This window comes from Pocillopora damicornis, chromosome 13 (assembly GCF_964200805.1).
Source record: "Pocillopora damicornis chromosome 13, jaPocDami1.2, whole genome shotgun sequence".
Taxonomy (NCBI): domain Eukaryota; kingdom Metazoa; phylum Cnidaria; class Anthozoa; order Scleractinia; family Pocilloporidae; genus Pocillopora; species Pocillopora damicornis.
In genome coordinates this window covers 1,225,245-1,250,680 of record NC_142682.1, presented here as the reverse complement: position 1 = coordinate 1,250,680, position 25,436 = coordinate 1,225,245, and the positions used below count along the sequence as shown (strand labels likewise).

General features: G+C 39.5%; 3 protein-coding genes, 1 long non-coding RNA gene and 1 pseudogene across 5 annotated transcripts; 3 read left to right on the top strand and 2 right to left on the bottom strand.

The window, feature by feature from the left end:
- The first annotated feature begins 69 nt into the window (after positions 1-69).
- LOC113673171 (zinc metalloproteinase nas-6) lies at positions 70-5,655 on the top strand. Its single transcript, XM_027189545.2, has 10 exons — positions 70-186; positions 447-617; positions 1,504-1,572; positions 1,767-1,985; positions 2,134-2,251; positions 2,977-3,074; positions 3,236-3,319; positions 3,442-3,690; positions 4,517-4,645; positions 5,159-5,655. Exons 1-10 carry the CDS (start codon positions 114-116, stop codon positions 5,275-5,277), a joined length of 1,329 nt encoding a protein of 442 aa, XP_027045346.2. The 5' UTR covers positions 70-113; the 3' UTR covers positions 5,278-5,655.
- LOC149034939 (uncharacterized) lies at positions 4,749-7,013 on the bottom strand. The gene is made up of 2 exons (XR_016182652.1): positions 6,784-7,013; positions 4,749-5,162 (listed from the first exon to the last, which is right to left on the bottom strand). It is a non-coding gene; the product is annotated as an uncharacterized LOC149034939 (long non-coding RNA).
- Positions 7,014-8,064: 1,051 nt separating this feature from the next.
- Positions 8,065-10,763, top strand: LOC113673155 (uncharacterized). Of its 2 annotated transcripts, XM_089192871.1 has the most exons (4): positions 8,065-8,159; positions 8,691-8,782; positions 9,438-9,524; positions 9,879-10,763. In XM_089192871.1, exons 3-4 carry the CDS (start codon positions 9,438-9,440, stop codon positions 10,602-10,604), a joined length of 813 nt encoding a protein of 270 aa, XP_089048997.1. In that variant the 5' UTR covers positions 8,065-8,159; positions 8,691-8,782; the 3' UTR covers positions 10,605-10,763. The 2 variants fall into 2 exon arrangements, with proteins under 2 accessions (XP_089048997.1, XP_089048996.1); XM_089192870.1 differs by lacking the exon at positions 8,065-8,159 and having other exon boundaries at positions 8,484-8,782.
- A 299-nt stretch (positions 10,764-11,062) lies between these two features.
- LOC149034938 (uncharacterized) lies at positions 11,063-12,003 on the bottom strand (annotated as a pseudogene).
- Positions 12,004-14,854: 2,851 nt separating this feature from the next.
- On the top strand, positions 14,855-24,770 carry LOC113673166 (uncharacterized). The gene is made up of 11 exons (XM_089192869.1): positions 14,855-16,511; positions 17,206-17,586; positions 17,695-18,132; positions 18,448-18,654; positions 19,296-19,502; positions 19,994-20,292; positions 20,883-21,116; positions 21,360-21,512; positions 22,110-22,206; positions 22,760-22,930; positions 24,120-24,770. Exons 1-11 carry the CDS (start codon positions 16,221-16,223, stop codon positions 24,684-24,686), a joined length of 3,045 nt encoding a protein of 1,014 aa, XP_089048995.1. The 5' UTR covers positions 14,855-16,220; the 3' UTR covers positions 24,687-24,770.
- Positions 24,771-25,436: the final 666 nt, after the last annotated feature.

The window sequence follows — 25,436 nt, the reverse complement described above, 5'->3', positions numbered from 1 at the left end:
GATGAGAACGCGTTAGTCACGTCTGCCACAACTTTGATTATATAAGCAGAACAAGAAAGCTTTTCTATTACGCTTGTTGTAGACTGAAGCTGATCCCTGGAGATAAGTTCAACATGACATTGTTGTGGATTTGGGCAGCTGTGCTTGTGGTAGCACAAGTTGAGGAATCATCTGCAGCTCCCACAGGTAAAATGCGTGTAAAATTTCTCCTCTACACTGCGCACCTCAAACTTTAGCCACGGTTTACGTTTAGCACTTCGGTCGTTTTCCGCGCAAAAAGATTAAACCACAGCCATTTATGCTCTTCCATTTATCCGCCTTCTTGTCATTTTTTTTCTAACTTCCTCGCTCCGTTTGGCTGATGTTCTCAGTAATGTGGAGACATGTTCCACGTGCAAACGATGCAGGAACAGAAGGCTTTGTTGTGACTTTGTGCTTTTGTTAAGATTCTACAGATGACATCTGCTACACTCGCAACACAACGAACGGAAAGTGCTGTGTGTTTCCATTCACTTACAGAGGCGTGGATTACTATGAGTGCACAACGAAAGATTTTGGGAGAGAATGGTGTTCTTTAAATGATGTCTATGAAACTCGCAGGCAATGGGGATTTTGTGGTAAGTTTCGATAAATGCTTAAAAATAGGCGAACATTAGCGCGTGTATGTCTATTGTGAGCTACTACGATATCCAATTTCTAAAAGTTTTCAGACGTCACAGGCCATGGATGTTTCAATCGGTCAGGAAATGTTTGTAACTGGAAAGTAACAACAACTATCTGGGAATCACCAAGAGATATGAGGCAACAATTTTGGATCAGGTGGCATATTAAATCAGAAGTTATGCGCACTTATTGATTAGATTTAACATCTCCGTGAAATACTCCTCTTGTTTTTTTTGTCAATTATCGACTGCTGAGTTGCGAAGCTACTACAGCTCGATATACCATTAAAATAATCCCCAGGATCACTTATCAGTGGAACAATCAATCACTTCCACGGTCACGAAAGAAATTTCCCTTTTGATGACAGATACAGTTCAAAGTGCCACATATTGACAATTTCCGTCATTGGCGTTACACTGTCTGCGTAAATCATGGTTTGTGCCGGCTCTCCGCATAGGGTACACTATGATGACCTTGGATAACCGCAATAAAAGCCCACGGTTTATCACGCTTCAGGTGTAAGGTTGGGTAGAGTGCTTGACGAGTTGGTTCGAAATTTACAATAACATCATGAAAAAAAAAATTGCAGCTAAATACTCGTTCGGAATATTCATAGATTCCAATTTTTTCTCTACTTAGCCCTCTTACAGACCGAAAAAAATTGGCACACGAACTTGCAAATTTACGTGGTAGATCCGTGGTGTTTGTTCTTCATTTTTGTTTATAATCCCAACCTTTAACTGCGCTATAATTGGTAAACCCCTCGTTGTCTCTCACATTTAGCATTTATCCCTTCAAAGATTTGTTTATATTAACCAAGCTAATTTATGTTTATCCTAGCAAACGAGACAATGAAGCCTGTCTTTGACACCATTCTTGAAGCAACAGGAGAAAATGGCAGGTCCAGAGGTAAATTATTTCACGTTTTTAGCTATACAGTTACCAGATAAGTCAAGAAAAACTGGGTTCATGCTACAGACTGTTAAGTTCAGGTACTCTCGCGAAAAACTCCACAACCGTGCATAATATCGCAATATATAGAATTTTAAACGCCTTTTATGGTTGATATTCCTGCCCTTACTCTGATCTTTTTTCTTGTTTAGATGGAAAAGAAACTTTGTTTGAAGGTGACATAATCATGACCCGAGAAATACGTGACAGCCTCAACAGCCGCGGGATCCTGGTGCCTCCCAAGAGGATGGCAAAGCCTCAGAGCAGACGAAAGAGGGCGATCATGAGGGTGTCTGGAGGCAGCGACCTTCGATGGCTTGTTGGTAGTAGTGGAAAGCGAGAAGTCCCCTATTACATTACAAGCTCGAACCGTGAGTATACGTCTAACTAATTTTATAATAGGTCTTTGAGTATCTCTCTTAATATTTTGCTTTTGAATATCATGAAATTGTTTCTATCGTTTCAGTGTTAGGCTTCATCGTAGATTTTAAAAGAATAATTCGATTTTTACTCCTTCAGATAATGTGCGTGGAGTTATCCTGCGTGCTATGAAGCACTGGGAGGAAAGAGTGCCTTGCCTAAAATTCGTACAGAGGAGCAGGGAGAGTCGTTACCTTAGTTTCTTCTCCGGTGGAGGGTGAGGAGCAGATGCTTATATCGTAAAAGACTAACTTAACGACGGAGGAATTAATTAAGTGGCAACATTATAGACTTAATACCTGCTTGCTTGCCTAATGGACTTACTGAAAGACTGACTGAATGCCTCACTGGCTCAATGGCTGACTGACAGACCAACAGAGTGGCTGACTCGCTAACTAACTGACTCACTTGCTCACTGACTCACGAGGTAACGGACCGACTGACTGACCGCTGACCAACTAACCGACTGACTGACTGATTGATTGACCAACTCACTGACTGACTAACTCAATGAGTGACTCACTCACTCACTGGCTCACTGATCTACGGAGACACAAACCAATTGACTGACCGACCCGCTGACTGACCAACTAACCGACTGACTGACTGACCAACTGACTGACTAACTCAATGAGTGACTCACTCACTCACTGGCTCACTAACTTACAGGGTAACTGACCGATTGACTGACTGACTGACTGACTGACTGACTGACCAACTAACCGACTGACTGACTGACTAACTCAATGAGTGACTCACTGGCTCACTGACTGACTTACGCACTGAATGACGTAGTCACTAATTGACTTACTCACTGAGTTTATTACGGACACACATACCATTACTTCTTTGCAGTGGATTACATGAATAATTTCTCTGAACTATTAACCAATCACAAATAATAAACACACATTAACTGTTACTTTATTTTGATCTTTCAAGATGTTATTCTATGGTAGGCCGACAGCCTGGCTCGGGGCCTCAGAAAATCTCCATTGGAAATGGTTGTGGTTATCTGGGTGTAGTAGTGCACGAGATAGGTATGGCAACTCTTTGTAACAGTATCTGTTTCTTCTATAGTTGGAGCTTACGTGAGGTCAGCTTAGAGGATAGAGCGCAGTCGAGTCTAATTTATTGTTTACTAATTGTTTGTTTCATAACAACTTCCAATGATTTGTTTTTTTTTCTTTGTATCCCGCAGGACATGCCCTCGGATTCTGGCACGAACAATCCCGTCCTGACAGAGACTCTTATGTGACAATTAACTGGCAAAACATCCAAACGGGTATACTTTAAATTTTTATTGATGACAACGCACCTACTTTGATGGCTGAAGTTTGAAGTTATATCTTAAGATATGGGTAAGATTTTTGCGTGGTTAAAATATTCAATTTTTTTCCCGCTAAGGTATGGCGTACAACTTTCATAAATATGGAACCAATCGGGTAGACAGTCGGGGCGTCTCGTATGATTACGACAGTGTTATGCACTATTCCTCCACGGCCTTCGCTAACCGCAGGGGAGTAAGAACTATCGTCGGCAAGAACGGCCGCACTAACCTTGGTCAGCGGTATGGGTTGAGTAGGTTAGACGTTGAGCAAGCCAAGATGTTGTACTGTGGTCAGCGACCCAAGCCACAAACACCTCCGCCACCAGGTAAGTTTACCAAACAGACAGCTATGCTTTTAATATTATTAGTTAGCCAGCTAATGTGTTATCAAGTCTTTACCGATTGGGTCTAGAGTTTTTTCCGTCAGGTGTCATTCTGTCTTCCGTCAATTAATAGAAAGGTGTGAAATCAGTCTTTCAAATGAGTCACGGAGTTCACCAGTCGATAAATCGTTAAGACAATCAATCTGTCTGTCCGTCTGTCCGTCAGTTATCTGTCTGTCTTTCTGTCTGTCTGTGTCATTGAACCAGTATATTTTAGTCTGTCAGTGGGTTATTCGCTGAGTCAAGACATGGATCAACGATAAAAAAATTCAACTTAATGTTATGTGATAAATCAGTAACTCATTTTCGTTAACCGCGCACATAAAAAGCTGAGGAGTTGAGCTTTTTCCCTTATTAAGTTGAAAATTGACTGAAAGAATCCCTTACCCAGGATTTACAGTCTGAACTTTTCTAACCCACCGTTGATTGTCGCCATCTTTCCATAAATAAAAAATTTCCGGCTGAACAACATGTTCAGCAATGAGACCGATAAACGTACCGCTGGTGACTTGAAAATATCAATAGTATATTATACCTCCCTCGCTCTCAAGGTGACCAAATAAGAATTTCTCCTTACAGAATCAAAACGTTTGCAAGTACCAAGGTGATGAAATTAGGTACAATATCACTTACGGAGGTTTTCCGAATCAACACTAAATTCATAGAGCTAATATTTAAAAAATGCATGACAAATTTAGATATTGTCGTTATTTTTATTTTGAATTCAACGATTTCTTTTTCAAGTTTTTTATCTTCTATTTTGGGACAGGTTGTTCTCCTGATCGTCACGATTGGTGCCCATATTGGGCCAGTGAAGGATACTGCACTGATCCACGATATTCTTCATACATGAATACAGACTGTCAGACGAGCTGCAAGAGGGGGTGCCAAAAACCTCGTGAGTAGAAATCAGTACAGTGCTCAGGGGTGGATACAGGGTGTTTTGATGCGGGCAAGGGAGGGGGTCAAAGCTTTTATTCGGAAAACATAGGTTGTTGTTGTTGTTTTGTTTTTTTTTTTTTTTGCATTCTAGTCTAAATGAGCTACGAAATATTTCTGAGTAGTAACTAGCGATCCTGTCGTTGCAAGAATTGTGGTGTCAGACAAATAATTAAAATTTTGCAGGTCTTATAATGGGGCCTGGGCTCCATCGACCCTCCTCTTGGATCCAATCAACTAGACCTTTTAGCTGGTCTCGTGTCCAGGCCTTCCATGGCCAAGTAGTCCTACATTCCAGTTGCAGCTACACGGTAGGATCCCCCCCACACCCACTCATGCCTCCCTGCCGAGATAAACATAATCTGGCAGTAACTGATGATTGGTCACGAATCTGCGTTGCACTCTTTGTGTTTAAGGCTACATCTTTATGAATTTGCAGTAAGACATTGTGTTTCCTTTCCCGTTTACTCAGCCATCTGCAAAGACGAACACAAATATTGCGCAAGTTGGATGAAAGAACCTGGAGATTATTGCAAGAAGTACGAATCATACATGAAAATTTACTGCAAGAAGAGCTGTAGAAAATGTTAATTGATACAAATTTTATTCCCATTTCTCATAATCGATCGATGATTAAAATTAATGATTGAGTGGCATTTCGAAATAAAACCTTGGTGTTAAAAAAAATTATTTTAAAAAGAATAAGAGTTATGGACGTTTTTGATCATAGGTAATGATTTCACTTCAATTTCCTACGAGCATCATCTTGGAATTTGCAAGTCGATATTTTTCCACGAATAAAATCATCTTTTTTTTAGCAGTGTTGTTTGATAATAGTGTTTTTTTGGTGGCTTTTTTTTTTGTTTTTCACAAAATGCGTAATTCCAAGACAGGGTATTTTGTGGTTAATATATTATGATATTATGAGTTGAATTTGTCATTAAGAAAAATAAACGCTGATTTGCAATTCACCTTTTGGGCTTTAGATTTCACGTGTAGTATCACGTAACTTTTGATGTAAACAAACCCTGAAAGTTCGGACATTGAGTCGAGCTCGCAGCACATGTGTCCGAACTTCGGCTTTGGAAATTTTTCTTAAATAACTTCCCACTTTCAAGAAGCGTCTCTTCGCTCTAAATTGATATCGTTCTTTCGTCATTTATTTGATCATTTTTAAGCAAGTTGTCATTTCGCTGCCGTTGAAGCAGATGTGAAGAATGTTACAGGAAGCGTTGCGGCATGGAATACTCGAACTAGTTCTGCGTACAGTGATGTATCTGATCAGGTATTTTCAGGGTGTTTAGTGCGTAGATTGTCAGATAAATCCCCGTCCGACAGGAAATTAGTGCCCACGAATCGCTGTAGAACGTGAGGAGGCCTTGATTCCCAAAAATAAAACCGATTTCAACTCTATGAACGTGTACGATTGCAGTTGTCTAGTAAGTGTATACCTAAACATAATGGTTACGACAAAAAGATGAGCTTATGGCACCTGAAAAACGATTCACGATACTTCAACTCCTGGGTTAGAAACGCTAACGGCGACCTAGTCAAGTTTTTCCATTTTCCGGGGGCAGTTAGACAAAAGGAGAGAAGGCAAAGGTGGATAAGGTTATGTCATCGAGGTGACTCGTTTGTGTGCACGAGGACAGCTACGTTTGTAGTCTACATTTCGTCGGTGGAAATGGTCCAACAGAAGAGGATCATGATCCCATATCTGCTCTAGCTAGTAAAGAAAGGGTAAGTTAATTCAGTCATTCTTTTATATCACCATGCCTAGGTGTCGCGACTTGTAAACGAAAGGCATCTTGCGAACGAGAAGCAGACAAAGAGAGGTGCATGAAAGTTTGCCTTGAACGATCACTGGCAAAAACCCTTCTGACACTTGATCGTCAAACTGGTAAATCGACAGAGGAATACGCAGCAGTTTAAGCCCTTTTAGATCTGAGCGTAGAGCCAGTGATGAGTTCAGGAGAGCAAATCAAATAATTAAAAATGTCGTACAATTCAAACGGCGGCGACGCGTGAAAATTGTTAACAGTCTTTAGGGTATACGCATATCACGAATTATTAATTCGCCTAAAGCAGGGACATCACCTTTTCGAAATTTGGATCCACTGGCAGAACCATTTTTTTGACTGCGGAGGTGATTTCCACTAACGAGGCTTTTCAAGTATCCGCTCGCTGAAATCCCCCGTTCTTGTAGATATTTTTTAAGCTCTACCACACTCATTGCGTTGAGTCAACTTTACTTTGTGATATGCCATTCTTAAGTTTGACTCTTCTTGAAGGTTGTTCTGAGTTTCGCAGAATTTCCCATTTATGTTACTTAAGTTTGAAAAAATCGGTACGTTAATCAGCTAAGGAAATCCACACCCAGATACGTAATTACGTGCAGGAATTAAGGCTTCCTCACGTTCTACAGCGATTCGTGGGCACTAATTTCCTGTCGGACGGGAATTTATCTGGCAATCTACGCACTAAACACCCTGAAAATACCTGATCAGATACATCACTGTTCAATTATTCCATGCCGCAACGCTTCCTGTAACATTCTTCGCATCTGCTTCAACGACAGCGAAAAGACAACTTGCTTAATAAACGATCAAATAAATAACAAAAGAAAGATGTCAATTTTGAGCGAAGAGACGCTTCTTGAAAGTGGGAAGTTATTTAAGAAAAATTTCCGAAGCCGAAGTTCGGACACATGTGCTGCGAGCTCGACTCAATGTCCGAACTTTCGGGGTTTGTTGAAATGAAATCTAAAGCCCAAAAGGTGATCGAGGAAAAATCGCTGACGCCAATTTTTGGTCAAAGTTAATCAGCGTAAAGAAACTCTTGATGTCTTCATTGAATTTGGCGTGAAAATTTGACGTTTCGATCGAATTGAGAGCCAAATACGAAGGCTCTAAAGAACCAAACATCCTACGTTGCTGAGACTGAAAAACGACCCCGGCACGCTCCTATCGAGTTTTATGTTACATGAAACACCTTGTTTAAAAATAAGCAGGTCTAAGATAAGAAACTTTACCTTGATACACGTGGACATGAACGAAGCAGCTTGAAATTTCTGCTTCGTAGGAAAAAAAATACCTCACCTGAAAAAAGATAATGCTACACTGTTTTAAAGTATTGCACGGCTTCACTTACTGTCTCCGTTCTTCCGGACTCTATAAATTCAAAATGATGAAACAAAGACAGCACTAAGTTTTAAAAGGCAAAATAGCAAGCAATTACTCTTTAAAACCTAGCACTTGTTGGAAATTGGCCGGAGAAAAGCGTTTCTGCAGAATCATGAGGAAGAATGAAAAAACACTTCCTTCATCTCTTACACGGAAAACAAGGATAACACGCTGCGATACAGCTTCGCGTGTGACTGGGTTTTAAGTCACACGAGGCAGAAGAATACATCAGTGACAAATAAACATTTAATACCACAGAGATCGCCAGAAACCACAACTGACACACAAGATGTGAGTAAGTTCTATTGATTTTACCTGTAAAATGTTCATATTTTGAAATATCTATAGTTGTAAATCTTCGATATTTGGTTCCCTTATACTATTCCTTATAAAGTGTTCAAATTCTCCACGGTTCCTCTCGTAAGTTAACACTGTGTCACACAACGCGTGACGCTTTAATGGATTAATCGTTTGCTTTTTCTCGAGACGTGAGCTTGGGATGCCTGTGTATTGACAAATCAGCTGAAAGGAAAGTTAAGACTTTAAGGAAGAACTTCTGTTTTAAGCTGATAATCGATTGCTTTTTCTCGAGACGTGAGCTTGGGATGCCTGTGTATTGACAAATCAGCTGAAAGGAAAGTTAAGACTCTAAGGAAGAACTTTTGTTTTAAGCTGATTCTTGCTGCTAATTGGTTAGCCTGACAAAGTATCAAGCATGACACGGGCCATACCGTTTAGTTCTTTATTTAGGTTATGCATCCGCTAGAACTGATACGTGTGATTATTCATCGAATTTTTTTGTTGGAAACCATTCTTTATAAGTACACTTCTCAGGTCATAAAAGGAGCAGTCTTATCTCGGACGACTTTGTTCGAAGTCACTTGTAGTCTACAGAGGTGTGACCGTCAGTTCAGGTGAGGATACTTCATTTCAACTTCAGTTCTTCCAGCATTCACGTAGTCTCAACTCATAAAAAAGAACGACAGCTAGAAAGAGCGACAATTGAATCTGCTAGTTGTCTGGGGGACTTCGCAGTTTGGACTGAATTAAAGAGTCCGAGCCACTGTAACTAGGCTCGTAATCTTTCAAAAGCTAGCCGCGCTACGTCAAACAATTCAAAGGTGCACTGTAATTGAGAACTATTTTGATGTGGTTAACTATCAAATAAAAATTCGCGTAGGTCTAAATTATTATTCTTAGACGCTAGCAAAATTTTCGCTAACTTCCTCTGCTTTACTAAAGCAGAGTTATCCACTACTCGATGGCTAACCGCTCTGTGTCAAGCAGTGCTTTGAAATTAACGGCTGTTGTAGGGCAATTGTTAATTTGCAAACCTTCACTTTCGGTTGAAGCAATTGTGAATCTTCTAAAAGTGTCGCTATTTTTTTTCGCGGGGTTACGAAATCGTTGTCATCCACATATCAGTAACAAGCCGCACTGAGTTACACAAGAGTACATCAGAAATGAGGTTTGTTTTCATTTCAACTGAAAATGGAAGCTCGGATGTTAGCATAAATTGATGGTAAACTAATTTGCTGATTAATAGAATTGTTTATTTTCTTTTTGTAGATGAAATTCTTGATCTCCCTTACGGTCCTATGGACCTTGTCGATGTGGAAAACTGCTCATGCCTGTTGTAACTGCAACGAAAAAACAGTAAGTATCGTATGCCACATACACTAATGATGACACCATAACACACCATAGCCGGCACAAAATATAAAAATCGTTATTTCTCTATTTACTCATAATTAGAAAAGATGAAAATATGCAACCTGTTCCCGGCTCCTACTCTGCGAATTGCTTTTTGTTCCCGGCATTCTTTAACGAGCGCAACATGGAATCCTGGAGCGATTTTTGATTTGGGGAAAACATATCTTTCTGCCTGTTTGGAGTCCTTGGAATATTTTATTATCTAATCAAGTATAAGTTGAATCATACCAGTTTAAGAGCTATATTTAAAAGAGTGATTATACGATGACTGATCATGTGCCGAAATTATATTTTCAGTTTCCCAGGAGCTGCAACAGTCTATTGCCCAACACGCCAAGCGGGGTTTACAAAATCCAGCCCTTGCCTAACATTGACCCCATTTTAGTGTACTGCGAGATGTCAACTGGAGTTATTGGCAAACACAATCGATACTTCAACTTTCTTCCGCGTAGCATCACTCGACGACCTGATGCCCAGCAAATCATCAACACCCTCTTTACCGACAGGAAGAATGTCCTGATCAAGTTGCAGAAAAAGGTCGACCGCAGCGAAGCCTACACTTTGATCGAGCCTCATCCCAATTTTGCCCACGTTCAATTCGAATTACTGGTCAACAGTCACTCTGGTTTCACGAGTCCACAGAATTCTTTCATGAGAGACTATCTCTTCTTCGGGGTTCTTCCTGCATCGATTGCTCGGCAGAAAAACCTCCAAGGCTTCAAATCCAACGGGCACCGCGTCGAGTTCAGAAACTGCGACGCAAATCCAAACAGCTTGTTCGCTTTCATGCCAAACCATGATCTGCAGACACCAAGTAGCTACCATTCAAATCTGGTTTACGAAAGGACAGGCGTTGCCGTGGACTGGCGTAAAACCGCTAAGGAAATCACGAGTCCAGCTCGCATGATGCCAAATGATTACTTCTTCTTGACAGAGCTACACTTTGGGGGCTGTGGCTGTTACACATCCAGTGACCGCTGGAGTAAATTTGGCTTTCATGCGTCTGCGATTGGAATTCGCTAAAACTGTTTCGTGTGTCACAGTTTTAGTTGCAGGAATAACACCGATCCTACTTGTCTTTATTTCGCTATTTTGCTGCTTAGTTTATGTTAATCGTAGCTATGCCACTTTGTAACTGTTTCATCATAGCAATCTTGAGCGAATAAAAGTTTTTGCTCGTTATACCTCTGTTATTTTTAGTTTGGTTTTATTTTGACTTACTTTCATTCAGTCGCTTTATTCAGTTTAAACCGTCCACTTACTCACTCACTAAATCACGTCTGTCGTCCTTCTTGCTCTCCTTCCTTCCTTCCTTTGTTCATTCATTCATGAGTACGATCGATCATTCAGTTACATCTCATGCATTCATTTCTGTATAATTTAATTCACATATTTTAATTTGTATCCGATCAGAAATCTGAAAGTGACACGGACTCACACAGTAACAAACGGGGTCCTATAAGAAACATCTAGTCAGGTACTCATTCAGATACAACTGAATCGGTCGAAAGAAGTGGAGATGGACTGGCCACGCCGTGAAGGAACATCCAGGAATTGTTACTAGGCAAGCCTTGAATTGGAATCCCCTGGACAAACAGAAAAGAGGACACCCAAAAGAAAACCTGGTGATAAGATGTTCAGGTTGAGTGTCTCTTGGAGCCACAACTTGACCACACTCGAAAGGTTAGCCCAGGACAGGAAAAGGTGAAGAAGGGAAATCGTTGATGGCCTATGCTCAAGGAGGAGCTAAGAGCATAATTAATTACCTTATCTCCACGGATAAGCACCCAGGCTTTACTAAGCGCCCTCACACGAATAAGCACCCCTCTCCTCCTTTTCTTACTTCTGATTCCGCTATTTTCATATCCTGACGTCCTGCCATGATCACATGGTAATTGGTGATGATGGTCCGGAAAAAGTGCAAAGAAGCTTTAGGGATCGGCATCGAAGTTCCCAAACTGTACTATAGTGCCATTAGATCTGAAACCTTGAGTTGTTTTGTTATTTGCCATTGATTTAGGGAGGATACCAAGGAATACGTATTTCTGCACAAAGGCGTTTTTTGGTGCAGTGTAACGTTAACCAGAGTAGTTGTTCATCAAGACGCCAAAATCTATGTCAGTGTAATTCGGGTGGGGCTGAATCAAAGTGTATCGCTCGTTGCCATCGACCTTTTTCTTCAACTTCAGCAAAGCGTTTTTCTTGTCTTTGAAGAGAACTTCGACGATCTGCTGAACATCTGATCTCAGAGTAAGGCTGTGAGAAAGGAAACTGAATCCGCCCCCTGAAATTCCGGTGGTTCAGTATTCGACATCGGATAAATTTTGTACACACCGCTTGCCGCTCCCGGGATGTAATTTTGAATTTCTAGACAGCTTTTGTAACACTTTTGATAGCGAAAAAATTTGTCAATTAGCAACATTCATTGATTCACGCTATCACGCCTCTCCTGAGAGCAGAAATTTAGCAAGAAATCGGTGACCCACCGACCTCAAAGTTATAAAGTAACGGGTTAGAAAGTAACGAGAGAACCGCACTATTTAGACATCAACCAAACATTTGTAGCAAACGACAAAGTCTCTATGGTTGCGCGGATGCAAAATAATTTTAACTTAAGTAATTCATTCACATGCAGGGTGGAATGAACGAAATATTGACATCATAAAATTACGTACTCGTTTTTAAATGCTTGTGAAACGTAGTATTTCATGGTAAATATATATTGTGAGTTAAATTTGTCATAAACGAAAATAAACGCTGATTTGCATAAGAGTAGAGTTGTGATTCATGGGAGGACAAAAATCATTTGTTTCACTGGGATGTTTGTTGCATGAGTGTCCTTATTCTGAAGAATGTCTGCATTTGCAGTTACGAAGGAGATTGTACTCAATGACAATACGGGATGAGATATTCATACATGAATATGATGTAAATAGAAGAGAGATGGTAAGTTTTTAGCTTGGATTAGAAATAGAGAAAGGTGTTTTCCGTCTTGTTACGAGCGTGAGACAAAGAAAAACTTCTGAGTCCTCTCGGGGAATCGAACCTCAGACCTACGGTGCTCTACCACTGAGCCACAGAGACTGACATTTACAAACATGACGACCCTAATTTAAAAACATGACGCCATCGACATTGCTGATCCTAGCAGTATGCAGGACGTGTGTCATATTAACTTCGTAAGAGATCTCGCTCACCTTAGTCGTCTAACCCTAAGCAACACTATCCCACTGAGCAGAACTTTATTAAAGCCTTTGTTCAAATTAATGAATTCCTTGGGAAAAAAAGTTATGGCAGTTGAAAACGACAGAAAAAGGCTCGTTCAGAGGAGTAATTAAACATAACTATAAACAGGAATTAACTTCTAATCGGTCTTCATGCGTTTCACACGCTTTGCAAGTATTGAATCGAGGGCCAAAAAAGGCTCTAAAGAACAAAACATCCTTCGTTGCGGAGACTGAAAACGACCCCGGCACGCTCCTATCCTGTTATCGGGTTTCATGTTACATGAAACACCTTGTTTAAAATAAGCAGGTCCAAGATAGGAAACTTTTCCTTGATGCTCGTAGACATGCTAAACGAAACAGCTTGAAATTTCCGCTTCATAGGAAAAAAATACCACACCTGAAAAAAGAGATAATGCTATACTGTTTGAAAGTATTGCCCGGCTTCACCTACCGTCTCCGTACCTCCGGACTCTAATGTTAAAACAAAGACAGCACTAAGTTTTAAAAGGCAAAATAGCAAGCAATTACTCTTAAAAACGTTGCGCTTGCTGGATATTGGCCGGAGAAAAGCGTTTCTGCAGAATCGTGATGTAAACAACAAAGGAGTCAAGGTTTCATAGAATAAAAAAACACTTCCTTCATCTCTTACACGGAAAACAAGGATAACACGCTGTGAGACAGTTTCGCGCGTGACTGGGTTTCAAGTTACACGAACCAGTAGATAACAAGAGTGACAAATAAACATTTATACCACGGGCACCCCAAGCTCGAGGGAGGAGGGGGGAGGGAGGGAGGGAGGGAAAGGGGGGAAGGGAGGAGGGGGGAGGGGGGAAGGGAGGAGAGGGAGGGAGGGAGGGGAAGGGGGGAAGGGAGAAGGGGGGAGGGAGGGGAAGGGGGGAAGGGAGGAGGGGGAGGGAGGGGAAGGGGGGAAGGGAGGAGGGGGAGGGAGGGGAAGGGGGGAAGGGAGGAGAGGGAGGGAGGGAGGGGAAGGGGGGAAGGGAGGAGGGGGGAGGGGGGAAGGGGGAAGGGAGGAGGGGGGAGGGAGGGGAAGGAGGGAGGGAGGAGGGAGGAGGGAGGAGGAGGAAGGGGTGAAAACAAATAAGAGAGCAAAAAAAGGAGGAAAGTTTGTTTCTTATCTTCCCATTCTTATATTGTGTTATCTTCTTTCGATATCTTTCAGAGACCGAAGATGGCAATTTTATCAATGTAAGAAGAGCTAGCTGTATCAATGAATGATGAGGACGGTGCAATAAGAAGGATTCTATCACGTGGTTAACGTTTAAACTGATTAATATGATTACACTAGAAAAAAGTTTATCTTTAAAGCTATCGACACCTAAATCAACTAAGGGAATTTCTGAAAGATTAATCTTATTTTGTTTTAATTTAAGTTTTAGAAAGGCCAGCAGGGCCTTAAACAAATCGATTTTTCAATCCGTCAAGCTGAAGAAATTTATTTGAATAATTTGTTTTGGAAACTCAGTCATTTTCAATAAAATATATTATCATGAAAATTATGACTGAATACGCCTCGGCCTACTCATATGTGTGCATAGATACCTTTACCTGCCGGTAGCATTATTCAAGAGGGCTTCAAATTTTAAATCATGGGATTACCACCTAAATAGTTTCATACCCAGATCTTCCGTTTCTAATCATATCCGTTGGGTCAGGATGGAAGTCGATTGCTTTCTTAGCACCACTAAGCTTAGCTTTGTAGTAAAAATAGAGAGAAGGAGAGAGAGGGAGGGGGAGAGTGGGGAGAGAGAGAGCCTGTTATCCTCTTTCTATGCATTTGATCTTTCCTCCACATCTTGGAGTTTTCCCATGTCTTACCTGACCAATGTTTTGTGGTTACTCTCAAATTGAAGCGTTTTAGACCTCGCTTCAGATAACTTTTGATTACACTTTACGATTCGTCTCCACGTTAATATATTTTTAAAAATATATTAACATGGAGACGTATCGTGAAGTGTAGTTTGCTCCTCTTTCATCGTGTTTTTAATCAACGCAGGTGAATTTTTATCACTTTTGAATATTTGAGTGCTTTTTTTGTTTTGTTTTTTTTCAGAAGGGTCCTTTTGGGCACTCAAATTTAAGCAAGAAAAAAAATAAAAGTCCAGAATATATACCTGAAGTGAATGATTATAAAGTTCGCTTCACAGCCTGGGGCATATGTCTTGAATCATATCATTTATTCCGCTTAGCAGTCCAACGTCCTGATTCGAAGAGATCATGCATCTTCACAAGGCTCTGACAGATTTTTTACGCTCTTGTCACATTTTAAACTAAGACATCGCGGAAAAGAGCAATCTATTTCAAAATTGATATAATTTTAAAATGTTAATTACTGTAATAATTCGATCTAGCGCCCGAGCGCTTATTTTCTTTTGTTACCTCAAGGGAGGGCGCTTATCGAGGGCAAGGCGCTTGTTTCTCAAAAGAGAAATAGAATGTGCGAAATAAGGCTCTGATATTAATTCGAAAAGGATCAAGAAGACTGGAAAACGGACTCGTTGTCCATAGATCCTTCCTGATTATAGCGACCAGCCAAGTTAGGATGAGATCATTTGCTCATTGGAATGAGGGTGCTAACTCAATAGGGAAGTTCATAAGAAGAGGGGCGCAGATTCGAGGGAGTGCATACTTTAGGGATGCTTGTTGGGACGAGGACGCTAAATCAAATCATTACTTATCTTTCTTTCCTTTTCTTAGCTTTACTAAAACCTCAGAGAAAAAAATTGTATTAAAGGTTACAAAGAATATAAGCACCGCTCTCTCTCACCTCGTTGCAACGTCGCACTCTTGAAACAAACCAACACACAAGTTTTGACAGCGAAACCCCCCGCCATGCTTGAGGAATAGAACGCTGACGTGGCTGAGAAGGGGAATGGATCGAGTTATTTTAGCAACTGATGCAAGTAAGGTGACGTCAGTGAACAGAAAACGTCCGGGGATTCCCCGTCAAATCCGGGGTTTTTATTCGCACTTTCGCTTTCCGAAGTTGTATTTGTTCTCGGATACGTGAGGGAAGATAACCGTATGAAACCCATTTTTCATTCACTCTTGGTTTTGGTTAGAAGTCTTTGAGTTAGAAAGAACCTAAGATCTATTTTGAAGGGCTGTCTTCGAGAAACGACGTCACAGAAAAACTCGTGACATCTTGAATTTTCATTTGTAATCGGGTTACATTTCCTTGCATGGTAAATATTCGATCTCTTTGAGTTTCAAAATCATCGAAATTTCATGGCTTAGAAGTTCACCTTCAGAATCTCAGATGGTTTAAGCTGTTGTTCAAACGTTTGGCATCGAAATCCTTCTCAGGATCCATTCCGGTCCATCGAACCTTAACTGCTACTTCTCTCATTGCCTTAACGAAACACGAATTGAGCGTGCCTTTTAGATAACTGTCATGTCCGCCAGCGTCAGTCCGCTTCCATCGAGTGAGATGAATAGCTCACACTCAAGTGAAGGTAGCAGTGTAAGTGGCTTTGTTGTAGTTTCTAAAGACGACGGACAATTGCTCAATTCCGACGACAGTAAGATTGGAAAAATAGCTGAGATTCCAGGTAAAAGCGAAAGCCTCCCACAAGGCGGAAGTGAGTCGCAGAATGAACATGAACTAGCTGATAGAGTTCAGAATCTTTCTAAGGAAAATGAACAACTTAAAGGGGTGCTGCTTCAGAACAATGAACTCCTCGAGGTAGGGTTCATTTCAAATGTTAATATAAGTTGAAATTATGTGAAACCAGAGAATACCTTCACTTTCTGGTCACAACTTAACAAATACCTCTTAGCGCAGAGCTAGTTTGTTTGAAAATAAGGTGATCCTACTTGCTGTATATTAACGATATCTGATACATGACTGTATTTCATTTAGATATGACCCACAAATGAGTCTACCTGATACTGATATGAGCCTCTCTGACCTTCAACAATATTGATGGTTTGTTTCAAACTCTTGGTCACTGGAGATAAGTGCAAGAGCACAAAAGCAAAGGACAGGGGTTACAGTGGTCAATAAATCCGTTGTTTCAGCCAACCTCATTTTTAATTTGTTTCCCTATCAGTGAGAGGGTACCTTGTCTGAAATATCTATTTGTTTGGTTGTTTGGTTGATTTATTGGTTCTGTTGATCTTGTTTGTTTCTGATCTGCAGCTTGTTTTCAGTTCAAAAGTTATATCATTTTCATCAAAGAGTCAATCACCTTGCACTGCACCCTTAAAAATATTTATTTTGTACAGGTTGTCAACAAACAAGGTAGTTTTAACTACTTTAGCTGGTGTTATGAGGCAAAATTTGCTTAGATTGATGAGTTTTAAAGTACTTACCTATTTCACTGCAAAACACTTTCCTATAATTTATTGACAATGATCTCTTCTTGATGCTTTTATAGAAATATTTTGAAGAACTTGCAGACATGCAGAAATCTCAGAAACAGACAAGTGAGTCTTCACGCAAAGGGTATGAACGCGCCAAGGAGATGATCAAGAACCTGCGAGAAAAGAATGGAAAATTAAAAACTGAACTGAAGAATGAACAAAATAAAACTTTGCAACTGGAGGAAGAGCTATCCAAACTGAAGGAGGCAGATCAAAATGAAAAGTCTGCACATCTTGAAGAAAGTTATCATATAGACAAGGCTAACCCAGATCAAGCGCAGTCTCTAAACGAAGTGGTGAAGAAGCTTGAATCTGAAAAGGCCACCCTGGAAATGAGTAACAGCAAACTGCAAGAACGTATTTCCTGCCTAAAGGCCATGCGAGAAGCTGAGCCGGTAAGATTTACTTGTTCTGAAACTGTCACCCAAATCTCACCAAGCCCTAGGTTTTCAGCTTCCCACCTTTCTATTTTTTTTAGTTGTCTTTTTTTTTTCTTTTGATAGAACACTGAAACAGATGACCTTGAAACTCTGGTTTCTCTTGACACCCTGTCCTCTGACATTCCTCTCGAGAGTCCTGAAGCAGTTTGGGAGAACTTAAGGAAAGTTGAAACAGAAAAAGAAATTTTGAAGGTAAAATTGGAGGAGATGAAAATTGAGAGTGAGCAAAACCAACAACAGTTTAATCAACTTGAGGAAGAACGTGACCAGCTTTTAAAGAAAATTCAAGATATGGAGCAAAGGCAGGTATTAGAAGAAGAAGATATTAAGCTTGAGGCAGCTGAAAACCAAGCTTCCACTGCAGCAGCCACAGAGCAAATTGCTGCTTTGAGTGAACAGCTTAGAGTGCAGACAGAGGTGATGAACAATCTTACAAAGGAACAGAATGCTTTGAGGGAGGAAAGAGACATGTACAAGAAGAAGGCTGAAGAAATTGAACAAGTAAAGATACTTTTGTTGGTTGGTTGTTTCTGATGACTTAAAATGTGGACACAACTAAGAAAAATGGATAAAATGAAGAGTATTTTATGATCTTACACACAGTAGAAGCAGAAAGAGGGCAGAATCTGTACTAGGAATGGGGGTTTACACCAGAATTAAAAGGAGTAAGGAAATTGAGAGTTAACTTCAATGTCTCTCTCTCACCTATAATCATGTCTTTTCTTAGTATGTCACATCAAAAGAGTTCATTTTAGATGGAAATGAGATTAAGTATGTACTATGTATATCCTTAATTAAGTTTTCTTGGTTTTGTAGAGAACCACTGAGAATGTTGAAGCTATAGGAGAACAGCAGCAAAACTCTCCTGAAAAAGGCAGTGATAATCAGGAAGAACTAAAAGTAAATGAACTACGCAATACACTTGAAAAAGTGAAGAAAAACCTTTTGGAATACCAGAGACGTGAAGGAGATCTTCTGAACAGGGAGAAGGCTGTTCTTGAGAAGGAAGAAGAACAAAAGCAGGTGTGTTTTATGTCTCAGTTTCTCCTGCCCAAGGCCCCTAAAAAAACAGCCAAATCTTCCCCTCAAAAGACCAACTAAATAAGGAGTCTCCTTCACCCCTCAGGAGATTAAATTTCTGGCAAAATTTGTGTTTTCTCCTCTCCCCTTTAGGATTTTCCATTGGTACTCTTACCATACATATTCCATAGATCTGTGAAGATCTTCCTTGCAAATCATTTGAAGGCATCTTTACTTATTTTATTAAATGTCAATAAGAGCCCAAAATGAAATTTTTTTCACTTTCAATGTTGATCATTGGAGCTCTCTCCACAATGCATTTTGATTTATGATTTAAGCACAAATTAAAATTAACAGCAAAACCTATATACATCACAATGTTTAATGATTGATAGTTTATCAGGTCAGTAATCATAGAAATAAGTTTAGCTTTGTCTCCTCTTAATGCAGATTATGAAAGAAAATGAGAATGTTAAACAGCTTGCTGAAGCTCTAACAAATATTGAAGCACTTTCACACAAAGAGAAGGGTCAGGAGATAGAAGTAAACACTCTGAGGAGGCAGCTGAGTTCAGCTGCCTCCTCAGAAAATACGATTAAGTATGTACTATGTATATCCTTAATTAAGTTTTCTTGATTTTGTAGAGAACCACTGAGAATGTTGAAACTATAAAAGAACAGAAGCAAAACTCTCCTGAAAAAGGCAGTGATAATCAGGAAGAACTAAAAGGAAATGAAGAATACAAAACACTTCAAAAAGTGAAGAAAAACCTTTGGCAATACCAAAGACGTGAAGGAGATCTTCTGAGCAGGGAAAATGCTGTTCTTGAGAAGGAAGAAAAACAAAAGCAGGTGTGTTTTATATGTTTTAGTTTCTCCTGCCCAAGGTCTCTAGAAAACAGCCAAATATTCCTCAAAAAGACTAACGAAGTGAGGAATCTTCTTTCACCACTCAGAAGATTAAATTTCAGGCAAAATTTTGTGTTTTCTCCATTTTAGGATTTTTCATTAGCACTCTGTCCATACATGTTCCATAGAGCTGTGAGGAACAAATTTCCTAGCAGATCAATAGAAGGCGTCTTTACTTATTTTATTAATTGCCAGGGAGAGGCCACAGTGAAGTCTTTTCACTTTCAATGGAGCCTTTAAGCAATAATAAGCATTGGAGCTCTCTCCACAATATATTTTATGTGCAGTTCAGTCACCTAATTTTTTTTCTTAATGATTTAAGCACAAATTCAAATTAATAGCAATACATACGTTCGTTATGAATTTTAATGATTGATAGTTTATCAGATCGGTAATCACTGAAATAAGTTTGGCTTTGTCTCCCTTAAATGCAGGTTATGGAAGAGAATGAGAACCTAAAAGATCAGCTTGCTGAAGCTCAAAAAAATATTGAAGCACTTTCTCACAAAGAGAAGGGGCAGGAGGAAGAAGTGAACACTCTGAGGAGGCAGCTGAGTTCAGTATCAGATGAACTCATTGAGACGCATGAACAGGAAGTTTCTCAGTTAAAGGAGTCATTGCAGACAGTTATTGACAGTGCCAAAGAATTGAGAGTAACTGTTGAACAAGTTAGGGAGGAGAATGAAAATCTTCAGAAACTTGTTGAGGAACTGAAATTAAGTGCAAGTCAGAAGTGAGCAATACATGTCTTAGTGAAAATTTTTCTTTGTTAGTGTCTGATGATGCTGTTGTCTTTGCAGAAAATAGCTGTTTACTATGGAAGAATTCAAGGGTGTTAAAATTTCGAGAGGAGATATGGAGGGTGACTGAAAGTATCTTAACCCTTTAACTCCCATGAGTGACCAAGACAGAATTTCTCCTTACAATATCAATACAATATCAACCAGATAAGTGATGAGAATTAAGAAAAATATCAATTTGGGGATAATAAGTTGGCCCAATACTAAATTCTCTGAGCTGACATTCTAAGAATTGTATGGTTGACAGCAAGGGGAATTACAAATTTGATCTGTGAGTTAAAGGGTTAAATGGAAAGGAAGATTTGAAGTGAATCTGGTATTAGCAGGAAATGGGGTTGGGAATGTAAACCAAAAAATAGCTGTATGAGAGGTGTGAATATTTTCTGTAGGAAACTTTTGCTTTTTTAACTCTTGACAATTTGGGAGGGCTGAATTAAATGTTTTGTATATGGAGAAAAAAACTGTTTCTTGTATAAAACATAATGTGGTCTGAAAGAAGATATCTGAAATTAATTTTTTACAGGGAAGAGGAAATACAGACTCTAAAGGAGGAAACAGCCAAAGTGTCCAATGAACTGAATGAGGTTCAGGAGCAGGAAGTTAACCGCTTAAAAGAAGAATTGTCAGACAAGACTGAGGCACTGAAAAATGCAGAGATTAACATAAAATCTATGGAGACTCAAGTGACACAATTAATCAAGGAAAATGAATCTCTAACAGCAGAGAAAGAAAGGCTTAACGATGAATGCATCCAACAGTAAGATACATATTGTTCTCCATCTTTTTTCTTTAGGTTGGATCAAAGGCGTGAAGACGTCCCACTAGGCTATTAAGGTGTGGGGTGGGGTGGGGTCAAACACAGAAACAATCCAAACTTATGTGGTTTAAATGTCCAAACTTATGGGTTTGAAATGCTCCCAACATCTTCACTGAGTGGCGAGTTGCACACACTCCACAATAACAGCTTTAATCATTTTCTTTGTATTCTTGTTTTCTCAAGGGAAAATATGTATCAAGATCATCTCCATAAGATCACTGATGACAGTGAGAAGCAGAGAATGAAGAGAGACCAATTGATCGAAAGTCTTAAAAAGAATATGTCAACCACTGATGCAGAACTTAAGAAAACACTCTTAAAACAGGAAACTGACAGGTACGTGAGTTTTGTTAGGAATAACCATTCTCTGTCTTGTGCGTATTTTTTCTGCTATTTAATGTACGTTTGGTTCAAAAGACATATTTATCAATTAGTTTTACCTCCCAAGAAGAGAATGTGTAGTGATTCTTTAGCCCTTTACTCCCTAGCATCAGTATGCATATTCTCTATACTACTCCCTAGACATTTCTTTGGGTTCTGACAAGGAGAATTTGTTTAACAATCAAGAGCTTCTTCAGTTGGTGATCACCTTCTTTATTCTCATGACATTAATGTTTGATTTAGGGGTGATGTCGTAAGGAGATGTTGTAGTCACTCTCAGGGGTTAAAGGGTTAAAGTGGCAAAGTAAAAACGTGCAAGAAGGCGTGTGCAACAGTAATAGGTAGCTATTAAAATGATTATCAGCGTAGGGAATCGTTTTTTCTTTATATAATTTTTTCAATCAGGATATACAGAAATTCAAGGATATCATGCTTCTCTACAGCCTCTCGGTAAACTAGGGCTGAAATAATCATTTTAAAATGATGAAACAGTGTGAAATCATGAGAGTTAATAATTAAGAAAGTTAAAATTTGAACTGTTTATCTTTAAAGGGCGGCCCTCCTACAACTCCAAGAGGATTTAGATCGTACAGTTGGAGACTACCATGAACTTTTACAAGCATACCACACAACGAGTCAAACGAAGACGGTTAGTCTTCTATACTTATTAATTAGAATCTCATGATACATTTTCTGTGCTTCGTCAATTCCTAGTTCCACTGTTTATGTGACCTAAGAATTCTCCCATGAACTGTGATGGGGCTGGTAAGGGGGGAGCAGGAAGCAGTGGGTGTGCAGTACTTAACCCCCCCTCCCCCATCGATCTTCACAGTTTTCACATAGACTCCCATTATCATGTTAGTTTATGTTTATTCATAGTAAATTTCACTTGCTATTTTCATTATTTTTAATCAGTTCAACCTTAAACCGTTACTTCCATGTCGTACTTCTCCTTGCGAGCTTTCATGTGCATCTTTGTAATTTTGTAAAGATAATTTGGAGTCTAGACGGTTTTATCAGAAGAGAACCTTCTGACCTAGTAGCTGATAAGTCTGACTACAGGCAGGGCTTGTCTTTTGTCTAGAATGTATTGATATTCTAAGGAGAAGTTACGTGTTTATCTTTTCTGGGAGGGAAGGGTTCAGAGTAGCTATCTGCATCTCTTACCGAAATGTTGAATATCCTGTATTTTTTATTTTCAGAAACACGAAGCCCACCTCCAAGAAGCTGACGAACACAGGAAGAAGTTGAAAGAAGACGTAAAGATTAAAGAAGATGAACTCGATAAAGCACAGCAAGCAAATTATGATCTGGAACAAGAGCTTAAAGCTCTACGGAATGAACAAGAGAAGCGATCGATTCTCGAGCAAACAGTAAGTAAAATTTTCACATTACAGAAATTAAGCGAAATGCACGAAGCCGTTGCCCTTGGCTGAAACTTCTGACCACAGAATAACGTTCTCTAAACTATTGGTACTAAGTGACTCAAATTGATAGTACGTATGATAATAATAATAATAATAATAATAATAATAATAATAATAATGGTCATGATATTAATATTTTCATTATCGTTACCATTATTGATAATGATAATAATCATACTGTTCCTAATTAAGAGCAAAGTATCGTGTGCTATTGGAACGAAATGGCTAAAATCAATAGTACTTATGATAAGAATATTACTTATAATGACGATAACATTAGTATTATTGATATCAATATTATTATCATTGTCATCGTTATAGATAATGATAATGATGACACTTGTTGTAATTAGGAAAAAAATGTTTTGGACTTCACACATATGCACTCGCATAGAAATCAATTCCTTCGTTATTAGATTTTACGGTTGTGTTCGATGTAGTATCGAAAGCGGTTTTTTATTATATTGGTATTTCTTCACGTAGCGCTCTGAATGATCCGCTCCCTCATCCATTATTCTTTCCATTGATTCATCATTGCTTCATTTATTCGTTCGTTCGCTCCCTTTATTTAATTAATTAATTATTTATTTAATAATTTGCCAAAGGCAGGTAAGTTTACAATAGGACAAGGTTGTCCCCTACTAGGTAAATTACCTTTCCCTATCCCTTACATACAAACAAAATTGAAACCCAACCTACTTACAAGCCCCCATGCTAGGAAATAACAAAATATATAATCATGTACGAGAGAGAAAAAGAAAAAAAACTAGTTGATTGACATGTACAAGAATTAAGAGCACTGAAACGATATTTTGCGCAAACTATTTTAAAAGAGGGGATGTCGTCTTGATTGAAAACTTTGCTAAGTCTTAGATAAATGAAAGATTTTAGTTTTTTGACGAAAGACGGTAGTTCCTTTTCAGATCTTATGTTATCTGGTAGGGCGTTCCACAAAAAAGGAATCTGTATAAAGTGAGGTTTTAGCTTTCTTATTTTTAAGAAAAAGACCAGAGGCGCCACGGAAAAGATCTATTAAACCTTGTTCTTCCTTTTGTTTGTTCTTTCTTTCGTCGATTCTTCTTTTAATATCTATTTTTTTAGTGCATCTTTTTAATATTTTACTTTCAACACTTAGTTGAAACAGTACGAGGATGATTTTCGAATTGAACGCGAAGCCAGAGAGAAGCAACATGGTGAGATGTTGAGCCTGGCTGAACAAAACCAGCGGCTTCGGCAGGAAAACCAGCGATATCAGGATGAGATCTATCAGTTAAGCAACAGAGGATTCGAGGAAATGCAACGCCGCCATGCCAGTGTTCCTTATCATACCACAGACTACCCACCCCATCAACAAGGATCTCCCGGAGAATGGTGCGCTGGATTTCCTGGAATGCCTTTTTTCACCCGTGGATCCGAACAACCTGCAGAAACCGGGAGAGAGGGGGACATGCGGAGTCCCGGAAGGGAACAACCAGCCCCTGCTCCACCCGAGGACGAAAATGATTGGCAATGCCCAAGCTGTCGCAGGGTGTTCCCTAATTTTGATGCACTTCAGATTCATGCTGTGGCATGCCAAGGATTCCAGCGACCACCTTCCGTAGGCGATCTTCAGCAAAATCAGTGTCCAAGCTGCATGGAGTTATTTCCTGATATAGAAACCCTGGAACTTCATGTAGAGGAATGTCTGGATCAACATCAATAGTGAAATTATCCTGACCTCAACGTATTTGACCGAACTGGAGGATGTATTGGCAAGAGGAGTGGAAAGTCAGGGTGAACTGAACTTTATAAAATTCTTAACCACTGAGCAGTGAAACAGTTTGTTCCTAAGCTTTTTATATGAACATTTTTAGCACGAAGCAGCATTCTGTATCGATAATTTGACGCTTAAAATGAGTTTTAAATGCAAGCAGAAGTCATACAGGACACTGTGAGCTGTTCTGTTGGCCGTTTTACTTTACTTAAATGAAAACCAATTCGGAAAAAGTATTGAAAACTGCTTCAATAGGATTACAGTTTCGATGCCGGCTATTTACCGCGATATTTGTTGAAAGCGAGCAGATCAACATAGGGGACAGGTAAGTTTAACCGCAGGGGGCAGTATGATAACCAAGTTTTAATTGACCTTAAAATTTAGCTGACCAGTGAAGGTGTGACAAACTTGGCTTTTTGTGAGATAAAGATATGACGTATTATGTTACTCACATATAAGTTTCATTTTGGTAACGCAATATCCAATTCAGCGGATTTAGCCCACAACTTCGACGTGCTCTTTCGTTACTCTTGTTGTTCTGTAAAACTGAAATCTCCTAGACAGTCTAAGACCGTATTTATCTGATATTACAACTGTAGTTCAAGGATAGATCAGGTAATTTACACACATGAATAAAGGGGTAAGTTTCTAAAGAAACTGTGGTGCTGCGTCGGTGGGAGAGTATAGCAGGTAATTTAG